General features: G+C 42.8%; 3 protein-coding genes across 3 annotated transcripts in view; 1 reads left to right on the top strand and 2 right to left on the bottom strand.

Moving 5' to 3' along the window:
* Nucleotides 1–2446, top strand: part of LOC139448038 (conserved oligomeric Golgi complex subunit 3-like) — a 31345-nt gene extending 28899 nt beyond the window's left edge. The window contains exons 19-21 of the mRNA XM_071229538.1: nt 245–451; nt 738–836; nt 2225–2446. Of these exons, the coding sequence (XP_071085639.1) occupies nt 245–451; nt 738–836; nt 2225–2257 (339 nt within the window). The 3' untranslated portion in view covers nt 2258–2446. The remainder of the gene's footprint in view (nt 1–244; nt 452–737; nt 837–2224) is intronic.
* On the bottom strand, nt 2418–3322 carry LOC139448915 (protein IWS1 homolog). Its single transcript, XM_071230429.1, has 2 exons — nt 3319–3322; nt 2418–3052 (listed from the first exon to the last, which is right to left on the bottom strand). The coding sequence occupies exons 1-2, from the start codon at nt 3320–3322 to the stop codon at nt 2418–2420; spliced, it is 639 nt and encodes a 212-aa protein (XP_071086530.1).
* A 434-nt stretch (nt 3323–3756) lies between these two features.
* On the bottom strand, nt 3757–13829 carry LOC139447410 (rhomboid-related protein 4-like). The gene is made up of 6 exons (XM_071228743.1): nt 13659–13829; nt 11767–12283; nt 11285–11434; nt 6665–6745; nt 6166–6375; nt 3757–4863 (listed from the first exon to the last, which is right to left on the bottom strand). Exons 2-6 carry the CDS (start codon nt 12209–12211, stop codon nt 4799–4801), a joined length of 951 nt encoding a protein of 316 aa, XP_071084844.1. The 5' UTR covers nt 12212–12283; nt 13659–13829; the 3' UTR covers nt 3757–4798.
* Between the last annotated feature and the right edge of the window lie 4046 nt (nt 13830–17875).

Below are 17875 nucleotides of genomic sequence, written 5' to 3'. Positions count from 1 at the left end.
TATTGCTATTTGAAGCCATACACTACAAGTTGCTGTGCTCCTGTATGTCCTCTAGCTATTGCTATTTGAAGCCATACACTACAAGTTGCTGTGTTTTTGTATGTCCTCTAGCTATTGCTATTTGAAGCCATACACTACAAGTTGCTGTGTTTTTGTATGTCCTCTAGCTGTTGCTATTTGAAGCCATACACTACAAGTTGCTGTGTTTCTGTATGTCCTCTAACTATTTGAAGCTGTGTTACAGGCCGAGGTGATTGTGAAGATGAAGCAGGAACAAGTTGGACAGAATGTGAAACTGAGACAGCAGCCGTTTGCCACCCCAGAAAAGGTTCATGATGTGGTGGCCGAGACATACAAGAATGTGAAGACCAAACTGCCCTCTGTCCATCGCAGTATGTCCCTATATCTGGCCAACAGGGACACAGAGTCAATCCTGTTTAGGCCCATAAAGGTAACACTAGCTGATCTAGCATGTCATATTTTACACCTGTTGGCATGCACTGCCTCATAATGTTTTACAGGCCAACAATGGTATTACCGATACTACATTGCTTGCCCACTTCTTTGATTAAGCCATTTGTGAATGAGTTTCAGAGGAAGTATAAGGAGTAACAGTAAGAGTTCACTTGAAGTTGATAAAAGTTTTGTCAAGGAATTCAGGATTGATTTGATGCTTTCATTGAAAATTACGAAGATGAAGTATTTGTAGATGGCAACAATCATTGTCCATATTTTAGGTGAATGTACAACAGAGTTTCCAGCAGCTCACCCAGCTTCTCACAGACAACTACACAGAAGAGGACGTACAGATCATTGGCTGTCCCAGTGCAGAACAGGTGAGTTGGACATAGGATCATTAGCTGTCCCAGTGCAGAACAGGTGAGTTGGACATAGGATCATTAGCTGTCCCAGTGCAGAACAGGTGAGTTGGACATAGGATCATTAGCTGTCCCAGTGCAGAACAGGTGAGTTGGACAAAGATCATAGTCTGTCCCAGTGCAGAACAGGTGAGTTGGACATAGGATCATTAGCTGTCCCAGTGCAGAACAGGTGAGTTGGACAAAGATCATAGTCTGTCCCAGTGCAGAACAGGTGAGTTGGACATAGGATCATTAGCTGTCCCAGTGCAGAACAGGTGAGTTGGACATAGGATCATTAGCTGTCCCAGTGCAGAACAGGTGAGTTGGACATAGGATCATTAGCTGTCCCAGTGCAGAACAGGTGAGTTGGACATAGGATCATTAGCTGTCCCAGTGCAGAACAGGTGAGTTGGACATAGGATCATTAGCTGTCCCAGTGCAGAACAGGTGAGTTGGACATAGATCATAGTCTGTCCCAGTGCAGAACAGGTGAGTTGGACATAGATCATAGTCTGTCCCAGTGCAGAACAGGTGAGTTGGACATAGATCATAGTCTGTCCCAGTGCAGAACAGGTGAGTTGGACATAGGATCATAGTCTGTCCCAGTGCAGAACAGGTGAGTTGGACATAGGATCATAGCCTGTCCCAGTGCAGAACAGGTGAGTTGGACATAGATCATAGTCTGTCCCAGTGCAGAACAGGTGAGTTGGACATGGGATCATAGCCTGTCCCAGTGCAGAACAGGTGAGTTGGACATGGAATCATTGCCTGTCCCAGTGCAGAACAGGTGAGTTGGACATGGAATCATTGCCTGTCCCAGTGCAGAACAGGTGAGTTGGACATGGAATCATTGCCTGTCCCAGTGCAGAACAGGTGAGTTGGACATAGGATCATTGCCTGTCCCAGTGCAGAACAGGTGAGTTGGACATAGGGTCATTAAGAATACAGACTGTATCATGCCCCATGTGTCCTGATATGATTTTCAAACCACAGCCTGTGTGCAGACACACATACATATCACAGCCAGTCAATATCAAGGTCCGTAAAGGCTTGCAAAGGCCTTGAATTCTAAGGTCCCTTTTAAAAACCCTTCATTTTTTTGTCAACCTTGAAAATCACCAAATAGCTTGAAAAGCCTTGAATTTGTACGCAGTGACATATACTTGTGTTCATATTGCTTTTAGGTCTTAAGACTAATGCTGGATTTAAAAAGATATTGACAGACTAACGCTAAAAACCAAACTAAATACAATAAACTATGTTTATAATGAACACGCATTGAGTTTGTTATAACCATAGTTTACTGAAGCCTTGAATTTTAGTGTTCCCTATCTGTATGAACCTTGAATATATTGTGTTTGCAGGTGAATCTGCTGCTTTCAACAGGCCCTAAGTGATGCATTGGAGATTTCAAACATGGGACAAGATTTAGGGATAAATGTGTAAATGAGGATTCAGCAAGACAGATGTGATCTAAAGTCTGTGATAGTAGGGAGATTTCTCCTTCTCCATTGACTGAACAACCTTCAACACAAGTGTGGTAAAGCAACAGTCATTTCACCCAATTGCCAGCTGCTGTACATGAACACTGCTTGTGTTGGAGGCTCCTGGGTGGGACAGACGGACACTACTTGTGTTGGAGGCTCCTGGGTGGGACAGACGGATACTGCTTGTGTTGGAGGCTCCTGGGTGGGACAGACGAACACTGCTTGTGTTGGAGGCTCCTGGGTGGGACAGACGAACACTGCTTGTGTTGGAGGCTCCTGGGTGGGACAGACGGACACTGCTTGTGTTGGAGGCTCCTGGGTGGGACAGACGGACACTGCTTGTGTTGGAGGCTCCTGGGTGGGACAGACGGACACTGCTCGTGTTGGAGGCTCCTGGGTGGGACAGACGGACTTTACTCGTGTTGGAGGCTCCTGGGTGGGACAGACGGACACTGCTCGTGTTGGAGGCTCCTGGGTGGGACAGACGGACACTGCTCGTGTTGGAGGCTCCTGGGTGGGACAGACGGACACTGCTTGTGTTGGAGGCTCCTGGGTGGGACAGACGGACACTGCTTGTGTTGGAGGCTCCTGGGTGGGACAGACGGACACTGCTCGTGTTGGAGGCTCCTGGGTGGGACAGACGGACACTGCTCGTGTTGGAGGCTCCTGGGTGGGACAGACGGACACTACTCGTGTTGGAGGCTCCTGGGTGGGACAGACGGACACTGCTTCACATGGCAGGACAGTGGCAGCAGGCTGGTTCAGCAGTACATTCTGCCATCAGAGTGCTGTTTCAAGCTGAGATTACTGTTACCTTGGGAAGCTTAGTTTTTGTGGTATTATAGGTGATATATTTATTCTAGATGTCGCAAATGTCGGCTAACATGTTGGTATGACCATGTATGTGTGGGAGGTTAGATTTGCTTGTTCAATATTAGGGCACATAGTTCCCATTGAGGATATGTTATTACCCATTGCAGCAGTATTTCAGGACAGCTGCTTCTGTAGAGATATGAGAATACAAGGTCTCAGCGTTTCTGAAACAGGTATCTGTAGAAGTGATGTCTCCTCATCAGACAGAGAGGGAATATCTAGGCAAGAGAACCGGCCTTAACCTACAGCATTAGATGAATTACTTTACCTAGGCTCACTTGCACTAGGAGAGCGCTCCCTGCCAGGTCTATGTTAATGAAAGTCAGTTATTTGTCAGCAAGTGAACCCTGGACTCGATCACTTAGTTATCAAGCTGCTGCCTTGGCTTCTTTGCAGTGTCTTCAACATTGGAGGAAATATTTATTGTTACTGTGTGCTGTTGTTTTCAAGAGATATTAGAAATCATATTTTTATACTTGTTATGTATATATGTAATATATGGGGTAAACAAATAAATCATAACAAAAACAAGAGAGTACTGTTGGTATTTTTACTAGGAAAGTTGTCTGTTGGTTGTATGTTAATACATGTACATATAACAGTTTTATGTCAAAGATGAAACCTTGTTATTGCTGGTACTGTTGGTCTTCAGTTCATTCTTATTACAAAGATTTGAAAGTTATTTTTCTTATATGATGTCTACAAATGGTTAATGTAATTTTCTAATTTACAAAATAATAGTATCAATACAAAGTTTTCACTTTCAGCTTCATGTCATGGGTCATGAATAAATGTGTTCAGAAATGTCCTTAACTATTAAATCTATTCTGTACAAATGTTCCATAGATGAATCAGGCAAAAGGCTCTCCATTAATGGCTCACATTGGTATATACATAAACATTGCCAACACCACAGTTATACTGAAAATGTAGTTTTAATCTGACCATTTCTCCATACATCCTTGGAATATCTGATAAGCAGCATACATGTGCAGCAGTGGGCTACTGATAGAAGTCATGTAAATGAATAAAACCCAGCATGAAATACTCATATCCTCTGCCAATATGACAAGTTTGGTTGTGTGCAAGACAAGAAACGATTGTACCGTTTTCAAGATCTTCTCTGGAAAGGAGCATTACCGCCATTTTCAACCTAATTCAAAGTCATTGCCATGGAAACCAAAAAAATATTTTTTTCAAAAATCCCAAAATATTAAAAGGCACAAGTTCACCTCTAGACCTATCTATGTGCCAAGTTTGGTAAAGATAACTCTCAAAGTTTTTTAGTTCTGCAAAATGTGACGGATGGCCGGACAGCACCCATTCCTATATATATGCCCCTTCAACTTTGTGGCAGGGGATAAATATAATCAACATGAATTGGAGAAATTATCACAAATGTCAAGACTCGTTTGGACACAAAAGCCAGAGGCAGAAAGTGGACAATTATCACAGACATTTCCTTGTGTCATAAGAACTAGATTTCCAGTGATGTTGATTGAACACAGTGCAGCTAGTCCTGGACCAACCCTGATGGAACATTCTGTGTATGACTTGCAGCACGTGGTGATGGGTGGGTCACCTGTACCGGTTGTAGTGCTGGCTGCGCCTGGTCCTCAGTTCATCCAAGTCAGGGTATAATCCTGAAACAGGGTAGTTTAATACTACATTATCCCTTATTCAGGAGGAAAAGGTAGGCCTTCATTCACATGAATACCACAGAAACACAATGCACTGTTAACCTTAATTATATCTGCCATAATTATTCTCTCAATAACATGAATATAACATGAAAGTAGAAAGACATATAACAAGAAAAACAAGCGTATAGTTGACAAAGTCATCTATATCCCCCGCCCATTTTAACACGTTATGGTCCCAAACCAGGTAACTGACCCAACATTTCTGTTAGCCCATGTCAGAATGCGCTTTATATATAGACATGCAATGTTTGGCAAGGAAATATTTAACAGTTTATTTGTTATACTACTTAAGTAAACCAATCCTATATTAAAACTTAAATCCAACTTGTTGTCATGGAAACATAAACAATAAAAATTTCTAAAAGTGCTATATATCAAAAGGCACCAGTTCAGTATGTGCCTGGTAGACATGCCAAGTTTTGTAAGAAAGTATTTAACGTTTTTTGAGTTACACTCTGGAAACGAACACCACCCCTGTAGAACCAAGTCAAACTTGTTGCAATGGAAACTAAAAATAAAAATTTATAAAATTCCTAAATAGCAAAAGGCACCAGTTCAGTATGTGTCTGGTAAACATGCAAAGTTTTGTAAGAAAGTATTTAATGGTTTTTGAGTTACGCTCCGGAAACGAACACCACCCTTATAGAACCTAAGTCCAAACCGTTGCCATGGAAACGTAAAAAATACATTTTTATAGAATTCCTAAATAGCAAAAGGCACCAGTTCAGCATGAGTCTGATAGACATGCAAAGTTTCATAGAAAAATATTTAACGGTTTCTGAGTTATGCTCCGGAAACGATTTCGGGACGCACACATGCACACACACATGCGCACACGCACACGCACACACACACACACACACACACGCACGGAACCCATTTCTATATCCCCCGCCAACTTCATTGGGGCGGGGGATAATTAAAAAATCCTGCCACTAGACATGCTAGAGGTACTATGCAACACATTTGCACTGCGAGATACATATTTGACATTAAAATAAATGAAAGCATGTACCAAGTATAATGGTATAAATTCATACAAAAAGGTACTGTCATCAATATGAGTTTTTCCTTTCCAAAGTCTTTAATCGCTACCCGCTACAACATGTATATAGAGCTTTGTTGTTGCCTAAGGCACAAAGAAACGGGACAGCAAAGTACAACCTGGAGCGTAGTTTACAAGTCCTGCTTGTATCTAACTTTGTGTTCAGACAAACAAGATACAAATGTGTCATTCCTTACTGTTTGACTGACTTGCAGCCCGCTGTTGTTGTAAACTCTCCTCTCGAGCATGTGCATATTGTTCCTCTTCACTCATCCCCCCTGTGTATGCCGACTGGTCAGGGTAACTGGGTTGACTGTACTGTTGCTGTGGAGACGCCCATGACCTTCCTGTTGTGTATCCTGCTGACCGATACCCACTGTTCCTGGCAGTGTATGTGTAGGATGGGCCTGCAGTGACAGGTTGAGGCGACTCACAAAGTTTGTCCATGTTTATTGAAATAAGAAGAACCTTAATACATCAGAATAAATACATGTCATTTCTTGAAATTATAGGAGCAGGATACAATATTATATGAAAGTTTGGATACGAGATATTGAGGGAGACTATTGTTATTTACTCTTAGCACTGGACTATAGGGTGCACAGATAGCAGTGATTATTTGTGTAAATACACAAACACAGTGTTTACTGTTTATGTTTTCTGAAGTTTTCCAAGTGGGAAGTGAAGACAACCTACCAGGGGGAACAAAGCCGTCCATGATTGGCTTGAGGGGGCCTTTGATGTACAGCTGCCCCACCAGGATCCCTGCCAGGTGACCTGCAGACATGGGGGAGGGGGGAGGAATAATACACCAACTGTAAACAAAACACTTCACAGAACCAATATTTACACAACAAATGTAAAAAACTAATTACTAAAAGTGAGATCATCATCCTAAGATGGCTGTATTGAACATTGACGGAATGTCTGTCTACATGTTCATGAAGGGGTCACAGTTGTACACACACAGCAGAGACTACAAGAGCTTACCATCAGATACCTCTAACCACTGGAAACAGTTTATGTGATCTTGTCTGAACAATAACATTTCTATGAGCAAAAAAAACTAAAATTCTACATGCATGAAGGGTGGTCAGAAACCTATTTCAACCAAGGAGAGCCGGGTTTGAATATGTCTTCAGCAACCCATGATTATTGTAAGAGGTGACTGACAGAATCGGGTAGTCAGGATCACTGACTTTGTTGATGCATGTCAATGTATCCCAATTGTGTGTATCGATATTCATGATATCAATCACTGGATCAAGACTTGATTGGTTACAGACTGCTGTCATAAAGCTGGAATATTGCTGAGTGTGTTAAACAGCAAACAAACACAGAAACAGAAATCTAATTTCAACTTCTAGAAGTTAAGAGTGTAGATCAGCCCAGCCCAGTAGCTGCATTCTGCCCGTCACCCTAACACTAGCTGTGTTTCTGTCTCCTTGGACGTCAATCTGCCCATCACCCTAACACTAGCTGTGTCTCCATCTCCTTGGACGTCAATCTACCCATCACCCTAACACTAGCTGTGTCTCCGTCTCCTTGGACGTCAATCTGCCCATCACCCTAACACTAGCTGTGTCTCCATCTCCTTGGACGTCAATCTACCCATCACCCTAACACTAGCTGTGTCTCCATCTCCTTGGACGTCAATCTACCCATCACCCTAACACTAGCTGTGTTTCTGTCTCCTTGGACGTCAATCTGCCCGTCACCCTAACACTAGCTGTGTCTCCGTCTTCATGGACGTCAATCTGCCCATCACCCTAACACTAGCTGTGTTTCTGTCTCCTTGGACGTCAATCTGCCCGTCACCCTAACACTAGCTGTGTCTCCGTCTTCATGGACGTCAATCTGCCCATCACCCTAACACTAGCTGTGTCTCCGTCTCCTTGGATGTCAATCTACCCATCACCCTAACACTAGCTGTGTCTCCGTCTCCTTGGACGTCACCCTAACACTCTGTCTCCATCTCCTTGGACGTCAATCTGCCCGTCACCCTAACACTAGCTGTGTCTCCGTCTCCTTGGATGTCAATCTACCCATCACCCTAACACTAGCTGTGTCTCCGTCTCCTTGGACGTCACCCTAACACTCTGTCTCCATCTCCTTGGACGTCAATCTGCCCGTCACCCTAACACTAGCTGTGTCTCCGTCTCCTTGGACGTCACCCTAACACTCTGTCTCCATCTCCTTGGACGTCAATCTGCCCGTCACCCTAACACTAGCTGTGTCTCCGTCTCCTTGGACGTCACCCTAACACTCTGTCTCCATCTCCTTGGACGTCAATCTGCCCATCACCCTAACACTAGCTGTGTCTCCGTCTCCTTGGACGTCACCCTAACACTCTGTCTCCATCTCCTTGGACGTCAATCTACCCATCACCCTAACACTAGCTGTGTCTCCGTCTCCATGGACGTCAATCTGCCCGTCACCCTAACACTAGCTGTGTCTCCGTCTCCTTGGACGTCAATCTGCCCGTCACCCTAACACTAGCTGTGTCTCCGTCTCCTTGGACGTCAATCTGCCCATCACCCTAACACTAGCTGTGTCTCCGCCTCCTTGGATGTCAATCTGCCCATCACCCTAACACTAGCTGTGTCTCCGTCTCCTTGGACATCAATCTGCCCGTCACCCTAACACTAGCTGTGTCTCCGTCTCCTTGGACGTCACCCTAACACTCTGTCTCCATCTCCTTGGACGTCAATCTGCCCGTCACCCTAACACTAGCTGTGTCTCCGTCTCCTTGGATGTCAATCTACCCATCACCCTAACACTAGCTGTGTCTCCGTCTCCTTGGACGTCACCCTAACTCTGTCTCCATCTCCTTGGACGTCAATCTGCCCGTCACCCTAACACTAGCTGTGTCTCCGTCTCCTTGGACGTCAATCTGCCCGTCACCCTAACACTAGCTGTGTCTCCGTCTCCTTGGATGTCAATCTACCCATCACCCTAACACTAGCTGTGTATCCGTCTCCTTGGACGTCACCCTAACACTCTGTCTCCATCTTCTTGGACGTCAATCTGCCCGTCACCCTAACACTAGCTGTGTCTCCGTCTCCTTGGACGTCAATCTGCCCGTCACCCTAACACTAGCTGTGTCTCCGTCTCCTTGGACGTCAATCTGCCCGTCACCCTAACACTAGCTGTGTCTCCGTCTTCTTGGACGTCAATCTGCCCATCACCCTAACACTAGCTGTGTCTCCGTCTCCTTGGACGTCAATCTGCCCATCACCCTAACACTAGCTGTGTCTCCGTCTCCTTGGACGTCAATCTGCCCATCACCCTAACACTAGCTGTGTCTCCGTCTCCTTGGACGTCAATCTGACCGTCACCCTAACACTAGCTGTGTCTCCGTCTCCTTGGACGCAATCTACCCATCACCCTAACACTAGCTGTGTCTCCGTCTCCTTGGACGTCACCCTAACACTCTGTCTCCATCTCCTTGGACGTCAATCTGCCCGTCACCCTAACACTAGCTGTGTCTCCATCTCCTTGGATGTCAATCTGCCCATCACCCTAACACTAGCTGTATCTCCGTCTCCTTGGACGTCACCCTAACACTCTGTCTCCATCTCCTTGGACGTCAATCTACCCATCACCCTAACACTAGCTGTGTCTCCGTCTCCTTGGACGTCACCCTAACACTGTGTCTCCGTCTCCTTGGATGTCAATCTGCCCATCACCCTAACACTAGCTGTGTCTCCGTCTCCTTGGACGTCACCCTAACACTGTGTCTCCATCTCCTTGGATGTCAATCTGCCCATCACCCTAACACTAGCTGTGTCTCCATCTCCTTGGACGTCACCCTAACAGTGTGTCACCATCTCCTTGGATGTCAATCTGCCCGTCACCCTAACACTAGCTGTGTCTCCATCTCCTTGGATGTCAATCTGCCCGTCACCCTAACACTGTGTCTCCGTCTCCTTGGATGTCAATCTACCCATCACCCTAACACTAGCTGTGTCTCCGTCTCCTTGGACGTCACCCTAACACTGTGTCTCCGTCTCCTTGAATGTCAATCTGCCCGTCACCCTAACACTAGCTGTGTCTCCGTCTCCTTGGATGTCAATCAGCCCATCACCCTAACACTGTGTCTCCGTCTCCTTGGACGTCAATCTGCCCATCAGCCTAACACTAGATGTGACTCCGTCTCCTTGGACATCAATATGCCCGTCACCCTTACACTAGCTGTGTCTCCGTCTTCATGGACGTCAATCTGCCCATCACCCTAACACTAGATGTGTCTCCGTCTCCTTGGACGTCAATCTGCCCGTCACCCTAACACTAGCTGTGTCTCCGTCTTCTTGGACGTCAATCTGCCCATCACCCTAACACTAGCTGTGTCTCCGTCTCCTTGGACGTCAATCTGCCCATCACCCTAACACTAGCTGTGTCTCCGTCTCCTTGGACGTCAATCTGCCCATCACCCTAACACTAGCTGTGTCTCCGCCTCCTTGGACGTCAATCTGCCCATCACCCTAACACTAGCTGTGTCTCTGCCTCCTTGGACGTCAATCTTCATAATCATGGTTACCATGCTGCACTCATCAGAATATTGTCTGGTGCCTATTTTACCTGTAAAGTTGATTTTCTAACAATGGAATTTCTCGCTAGTATGTCCTGGTTATGAAACAATTTCTTTCAACTGCCTGTAATTGTGTATCGGGATAATTTGCAAAAGTTGTATCAATCTATCTGACAACATCTTCAAAACTAGGCTGGAATTCCTGGGCTCGATCGTAGCGCCACCAGTGACTATTACGAGTTATGTCCATTCTATGCCTATCCCATATGGACCAATCAGATTCCGCCTCTCGTATCAAATGCATTTGCTTCAAACAAAATGGTGGCGCCCAGTCAAGACAATCTGATCGACCATCAAGATCTATTTTGGGATAAAACGGTTCTTACTTCGCGAAGTACATCAAATCATGTAAGCACCTTGATTAAAAACATGAAAAGATTTGGAAAATATCTGTTGACAACAAGTTGGCGATGCACATGTGTTGCAAATCCTGCAATTGACTGAACTCTGCATGACAGTTTACGAACCGGATTTTGATTTCGGTGCGCGATTTTGATTGGACTATGCATAGAATCTTTAGTCCAGCCAAAATGTAACTCCATAGTCCCAGCCTAGTTCGGCAAGGGTGGAAACTGGACTTTTATAGTCAGTTAACTCTCTTGCCTCGGGAAGATGATCTGACAAAAGCTGCTGTTACTTTGACAACTGCCATTGCTACCATGAACTAATGGGGCTAGTTGTTTCCTGCCCCTATATCCCATCATGCATCAGTGTTGCTACATTACCAACAAAGGAGGCGTTAGGTGTGACCATCTGTATGAGCACCAGCTCCGCCCAGTAGATGTAGCGGGAGGGCACGGGGATGAGGCCAAGGGCGTAGTGGAGACCGGGCGGGGTGTAGTGGGTTGTCAGCACCTTCAGGCCAAACAGAACACCTGCAGCATAAGGACAGATTGGTACTACCGAGTATACTCTACAGAGATGCATTAATCACATAATTACCAGTTAACAGTTAATCTCATTGGTTGGCACTTGGATAAAATACAACTAAAGCTTAAAGGATGCTGGCAAAATGATAAATTGTGAAATATTTACACTGTTAAAATTGTACCATGACTGTCATATCACACCTTACCCACAGTGTAATGTCACTCATCCATTAATGTTATAGTTATCATTGGTGAGGACATCTGGCATGATGCTTGTGCAATGTATCAACATGAATAAGGATAAGACTAATAACAGATGGAGAAGATCCAGCTATTACCTGAGAATCCAACAGCACATGAAGTAGAATAAGTGTGGTCCTCCATGGCATTCTCCAAAAGCATGTTTAACCCCACATAGGTGAGACTTGTTAACCCAGTAAACACGGCCACCAGGTAGGCGAAGTAGACACTGCCAAACTTTTTCTCTAGCGTCAAACCCTTCATCAACAAGGAGGACATATTGAAATATAAGTGCATGTCATCAGCATGAAAAAATGTCCCAAGAATCAACCTTTTCCACTGCTTGTGATAATACACCAAGTATGTGCTCAAGCACACAGCTGAGGCCGAGGGAAAGTACTGGGGCACAAAGTTGAGGAATATGGCAGTCTGTGCTGCTATGAGAGCCAGAGTGACAGGGGGGATTCTGTGAACCCCAACATTCATGATCTGGCCAGCTAGTAGCATGACTCCCAGCCCACCGCGACGGTTGCGGTTCCACATCTTGGCAAGTGGACCTAAGTTGTGGTATTTCTTGTCACCTTTCAGTCAAGAGAGTATCACCATCTTCAATACCTGGGGATAGAAATCTTCCCTATAAAAACATGTACATTCTAGTGCATGCTAGTAATCTTAGAGTCCATGTCCTACACCTAAAAACAGGGATGTGGTTCTGACTACCTGACATTTCATGACCCACATCATGCACATAAGGAAACATCATAATGTTACAGAATTTCTCCAGCCTAGTTGTAGGATTTAACAAACTACCCAACTTCTTGCCATGCTTAACACATTATATTTGTTAGTACTCATCTTTGAAGCTCAGGTGCATCTTTTTGAATCAGAGTTCCAGGTAACTTTTTGAGCGATTGAGTTTTTACTTGAAGGTTTCTATTTTAATTTGGCTTTCACATTTTTCATTGGGTAACCAATATTTTTTCACTTATCTATTTATCACTCTATTGGTTTTTCCCACAATGAGTAAGCATTTTGAGATTTAAAAAAACAACTAAAAAATGTTTTGGATGTATATAACAGTTCTAAATATAACCAAACACAATTGTTTTGTGGGATATAATGGGCAGAGTGGATGATGCAGGCGGGGGCGATTAGCAAGGTCCTACCACAGACTAGAAATTGCATACAGACCCTATCACGGGTCAAGTTGTCCCTCCACCGTGCTTGGCAGACAGGGACCTAGATACTGTTACTCCCCCTGCAGAAACAGCAGGCAGAAGAATTGGGGCTCCAACTGTAGTTAGCAGACAGCCAATGTATTGTACAACACCAGCATGGTGTTAAACTAAAGCCCCTGTTTGCTGCATACAAAACAGCAGCGCACAAAATGTCTAAATACATTATGCACACTCTGACATAGATGGATCACCAGGAACGTTAGCTCGGGATGGCGGACAACAAGTGTATCCACTGCCTTGCAAAAGCCCCCCTACACTTCATTCCGCCCTTCACATGCCAGCGGGTACCCGTCAGTCGGGAGTCCGAGGTAGTGGCCAGATGGTTGTGGAATCAGACCATATAACTGGTTCAGATAGCACCGACACTATCTCTGCAGTGGGTCCTGCCTGCCAAGCACAGCAGAGGGACAATTGACCGGTGATAGGGTCTGTATGCTATTTCTAGTCAAGGTAGGACCTTGCTTATCGCCCCTGCCTGCATCACACTCTGTCCATAATATCTCACAAAACATTGTTGTTGGGTCAATCTTTCCTTCTAAGGTAATCTGAATATAGATCTAAATATAATTTTATATTCTAACAGGATAACACTTATATACCAGAGTTTATATAAGTTTTATCTCTATCCATCAAGAAAGCACTAAAAGGACAACAATTTGAAATTAATAACATTAATAATCGTTGAATAGATTCTATAGTATAGGAAATGAGTCAGACCACTGATGCCGTGATTAGGCCTACTTGTCACTTACCAGCTGGAACACTCTAAAGCTTGAACTGAAGAGCTACAGTGCACTCATCAAAGGACGACGTGGAATCCAATGTCAGCAAACAATCTATGCAATAGTTACCACTTGTTTCGACAGTTAGTTATACCTACGCGCCAACCATCGCTCCACACGTGGACATTGAAAGTACCTAAACACGGAAGAAACCGCAATCATAACATCCGGTAAATTTATAATCCGGAAAAACAGATATTTGTTTTAATATTATTCAACTTTCTTACAATAGTACATTTCTTTATAAATACATGAACATGCTTATGTGCCATATCGTATGGCCCGTTTGAGTACCTAATTAATTAAGAAAAGTACAAAAGTAAGCATTTTCTGGACTGGTTGCGAGTACATTTACAGATTGTCCCGGTTTCTGAATCCAGGTTTGTGGTGTTTGTTCATTACCGGGAGGACCTAACATATACAGATTTCTGGTCGCGATCGAACCCATGACATGACATTTCGTAATGTAAGAAACACCTCACGTCACTCAAAAGTTGTGTTTTATGCACCGAGATCACAGTGACAGCTGTGAAAAAATGACAACGAAGAGCAGGGGATTGCTAAAATCTGAACAATTATATGGGGAGGGGCATGAGTGAGTGAGTGAGTGAGTGAGTGAGTATGGTTTTACGGCGCTTTTAGCAATATTCCAGCAATATCACGGCGGGGGACACCAGAAATGGGCTTCACACATTGTACCCATGTTCGTGACGAGCGAACGCTATAACCACTAGGCTACCCGACCGCCCCGGGAGGGGCATGAAGAAATGACCGTTCTATTTTTTCAAACCCCCAAAATATAGGCCTTTCTTTTCACGTTATTTAGGGACTGGTCATTTATTGAAAACACTTTTATGGATAACAAGTTCTTTTATTCGTACCCACAAAAGTGTCAGGTATTTATGTTCTTCCAACTCATAAATACAAATTTTTCAACATAATCGCCCATCTTTTTAATACACTTACAATATCGGTTTTCTGATGCCACCGTGAGTATAGTATAGGGAATGACAGTTCTGGCTCGCTTCTACTGGAGCTATGTTTATACCCTTCTACTTCTACTACAGAGGGAATTTTTTATCAAAAACGATGATGCACACAACTAATCGTCATGAGACTCACCACCATGATATGAAGTTTTATAGGCAATGACAGTTCTAGCTCACTTCCACTGGAGTTAGCTATAGATTTATACCACATAGGTAATTTTTATGCAAAAATGATGATGTGATTCTATGAGACGAAGCTAAATTGTAATGAAAATATTTTTTATTATTTTTACTCATACACATACCATTATTTTGAACAAAGTGATATTCAACATTTTTACTAAGTTCTTCGTTCATTTTACTAGGAGACCAGACTGTACATACACTTCTTCGAAATTGGAAAGAAACAATTGATGACCGTATTTGGTTGGTTTGACATCACTGATATAATATATACCTTGTGGTAATTCTCGCCATTTGATAGGCTTATAATTCTCCATTATTATAGACTTATGTAGGCATTCATCTAAATGTGATCCAACGATGTATCCAGGAAACAATCTATTCTTAATCTCCAACCAGTTTTTTGGTTTTGGCACAGAATAATTGACGCGCTTGCTCAATGCTATTCAACTTGCTTCGGCGAGTATACGAATACTATCATGTTTTAATGCTTTCTTTTATGGCTATTCCCGCCAGTCCAGAGACTCCGGCTGCTATTTCCATGCTAAGTACGATAGGTGCAGCGATTATAGTTTATAATAAACCAACACCGGCTATGCCAAGTCCCATGCCAGCTGTTACAAGCGCAGTGTCAACTCCGTCGGGAGCATTCACAGCTTTGCGATACTTTTTATACAATCCAAGTCGCAACTCCCTATCCTTCTCTATGCAATGTTTTATGTCGCTTATTTCATGTAAACGAAATCCACCAACAGTATCCATCTTTTCAGATGCTTCATTGAGCTCCGTATATATAAACCCACGAGTATGATCCCAATATTCATTATCTTAGTTAATTGATGTCCCTTACCCATCATCACATAAGGTGGGGCAATGATGATATTCAGTAGCCATTCATTTTTTGCGTCGACCATAGACCAATTATTATGATCATTGCAAAAAGATTGTATGAAGTGTTTTTATGGAGTATACTAACGATAACACCATTTAAATCTCGATCCTAGATTAGGCACAGGTGCCCTGTATACAACTTCTTTCCGCTTGTATACATTATCTTGTAAGCGTAAAGCGTATAACTTACCATCGGTACCGAGTTTACCGAATCCTTCTGTGTCTCCGAGATCCGAAAGCCAATTGTATTACATTGTCTAAGGTTATGGGTTCCAGGACCTGAAGAATCAACCATTATTTATAATATGGGATGTCACACTCAAATATCCCATATGTTTTACATCTAATACAGAAAATTTGAGATCTGTAATAATACCCCGCTTTAACTTTTTACATTGTAATGATGAGAAAGATTGAGTTCTACCACTATTGTATTTTTCATCTTTGGCTGGAATAGCTCTTTGCAGAGTTGAAGGACTTTCGAGTTTAATATTATCCGTTGTACTGATCTGATCAAGATGGATGCATAACTCTTTATAGGGAACTATATTGGGCAATTTAACCCCATGCACTGTTGTGTCGAATGTTACTTATCTTCTTATAAATCCAAGCGTATTTGCTAAGTCCCTATCAAGTTTAATAGAATGTGCGCCGCTGCTTAAAATCAGCACCCCATTCGACTCATTTTGTGTGAGACTAGCCCCCAAAGGCTTTAAAATTTCATCATTGTGTTAGCATACACTGTAATACCCATCAGATATAGTGCGATGGTCTTTATCTAGTAATAACTTATTATTACCTCTCGCAGTACTTATATTGGTCCACCATGGGTAATACGTGTTATATCGTAGAGAGCAACTTCAAGTTGCCCAGCCGAGTTGTTGATAGCGTGAAGCAGTTGAATAGACTGACCATTTGTTATTCCCTGGAGTGTAACATACATATTAAATGTACAAAGATACTATATCATAACTTGAATATGAAATCAACTTACATTACGAATCAGTCGATTTTAGTAAGAGCCTCTGGTGCTAAGTTTTTTGTTCATTTCCCTGATATCTTTGAAAAATACAGGGTCACGGCAACATTACTAGTAACAAAATGGTGCATGATTGGTTCCACAAGTAGAAGAATGTAAAATAGTGTGTATTTTAACTTACGTATTTTAAACTTCGGTAAATAATTGAGTTAAGTATGGTAATAGCTCCTTAAACCAACCTGAACACTCTCTACTAATCCTCAGGTAAAGTACGGGGTAGAGTTATGTAAGGTCTTTAGTGATCTGGTCCAGCCACAGCTTGGCCAGTGATTGCCTATTCTATTGTTTCTGTAGCATGTGACCAGGTTTTTAGTTTTAAACACTTCAATATTTCTCTTCTCTGGTCACTGCTGCGTTACAACCCTGCATGATTCACTGCACTGCACTGATTGGGGTAAGTTAATTTAGACTTCTTTAGTATTTATATTCATCATAAGGAGGTTAGGATCTGATATTTTAGTCTTGTTGAGTACACTTTTATCATTTTAATTGCATATTTCTTATATAGTATAATTTTCAGTATGATCCACATGATACGCAATGTTGTAAATACATTACTTATTCTTCAAAGTCATGATACATTAGTGTGCATTGTGATATTAAGTCATGGCTAGAGTAACCAGTTAGAATATAGTGTAATTAATGTTGAGCAACCATATTGTTATAAGGTGCTTTCAGTAATTTATATAGTTTATAGCTTGAAACTGTATCTGTTAGAATACATTTACCATTAGCAATAATTTATAGCTTACAGCTATAAATGTAATAATATATTGTACAGTATTTTAGTATACTAAGTCTTGTATGAGTTAGTTGATGATTATGTACATAGTTCTATGGAAGTATTAGTAAATATGTACTGATGTAGTGCATATAAATATTAGGTTTATATTACTGTGTGTGTGTGTGTGAATATGTGAGAGAGAGAGAGACAGCATGTCTGTGTGCTTATTATATACATTTTACTTAATTGTGTCATTTCATTATGAGGCATAGAGGCACATATAAAGCCATACTGTTGGCACTGACGTGATGAGCCTGCGTCCCTGAGACGAGGTTGGTATTTATGTGCTAATAGTTGTAAG

This window comes from Haliotis cracherodii, unplaced genomic scaffold (genome assembly GCF_022045235.1).
Source record: "Haliotis cracherodii isolate W230 unplaced genomic scaffold, xgHalCrac1.p SCAF_7, whole genome shotgun sequence".
Lineage (NCBI taxonomy): Eukaryota > Metazoa > Mollusca > Gastropoda > Lepetellida > Haliotidae > Haliotis > Haliotis cracherodii.
This window is presented reverse-complemented; position numbering and strand designations above follow the sequence as displayed.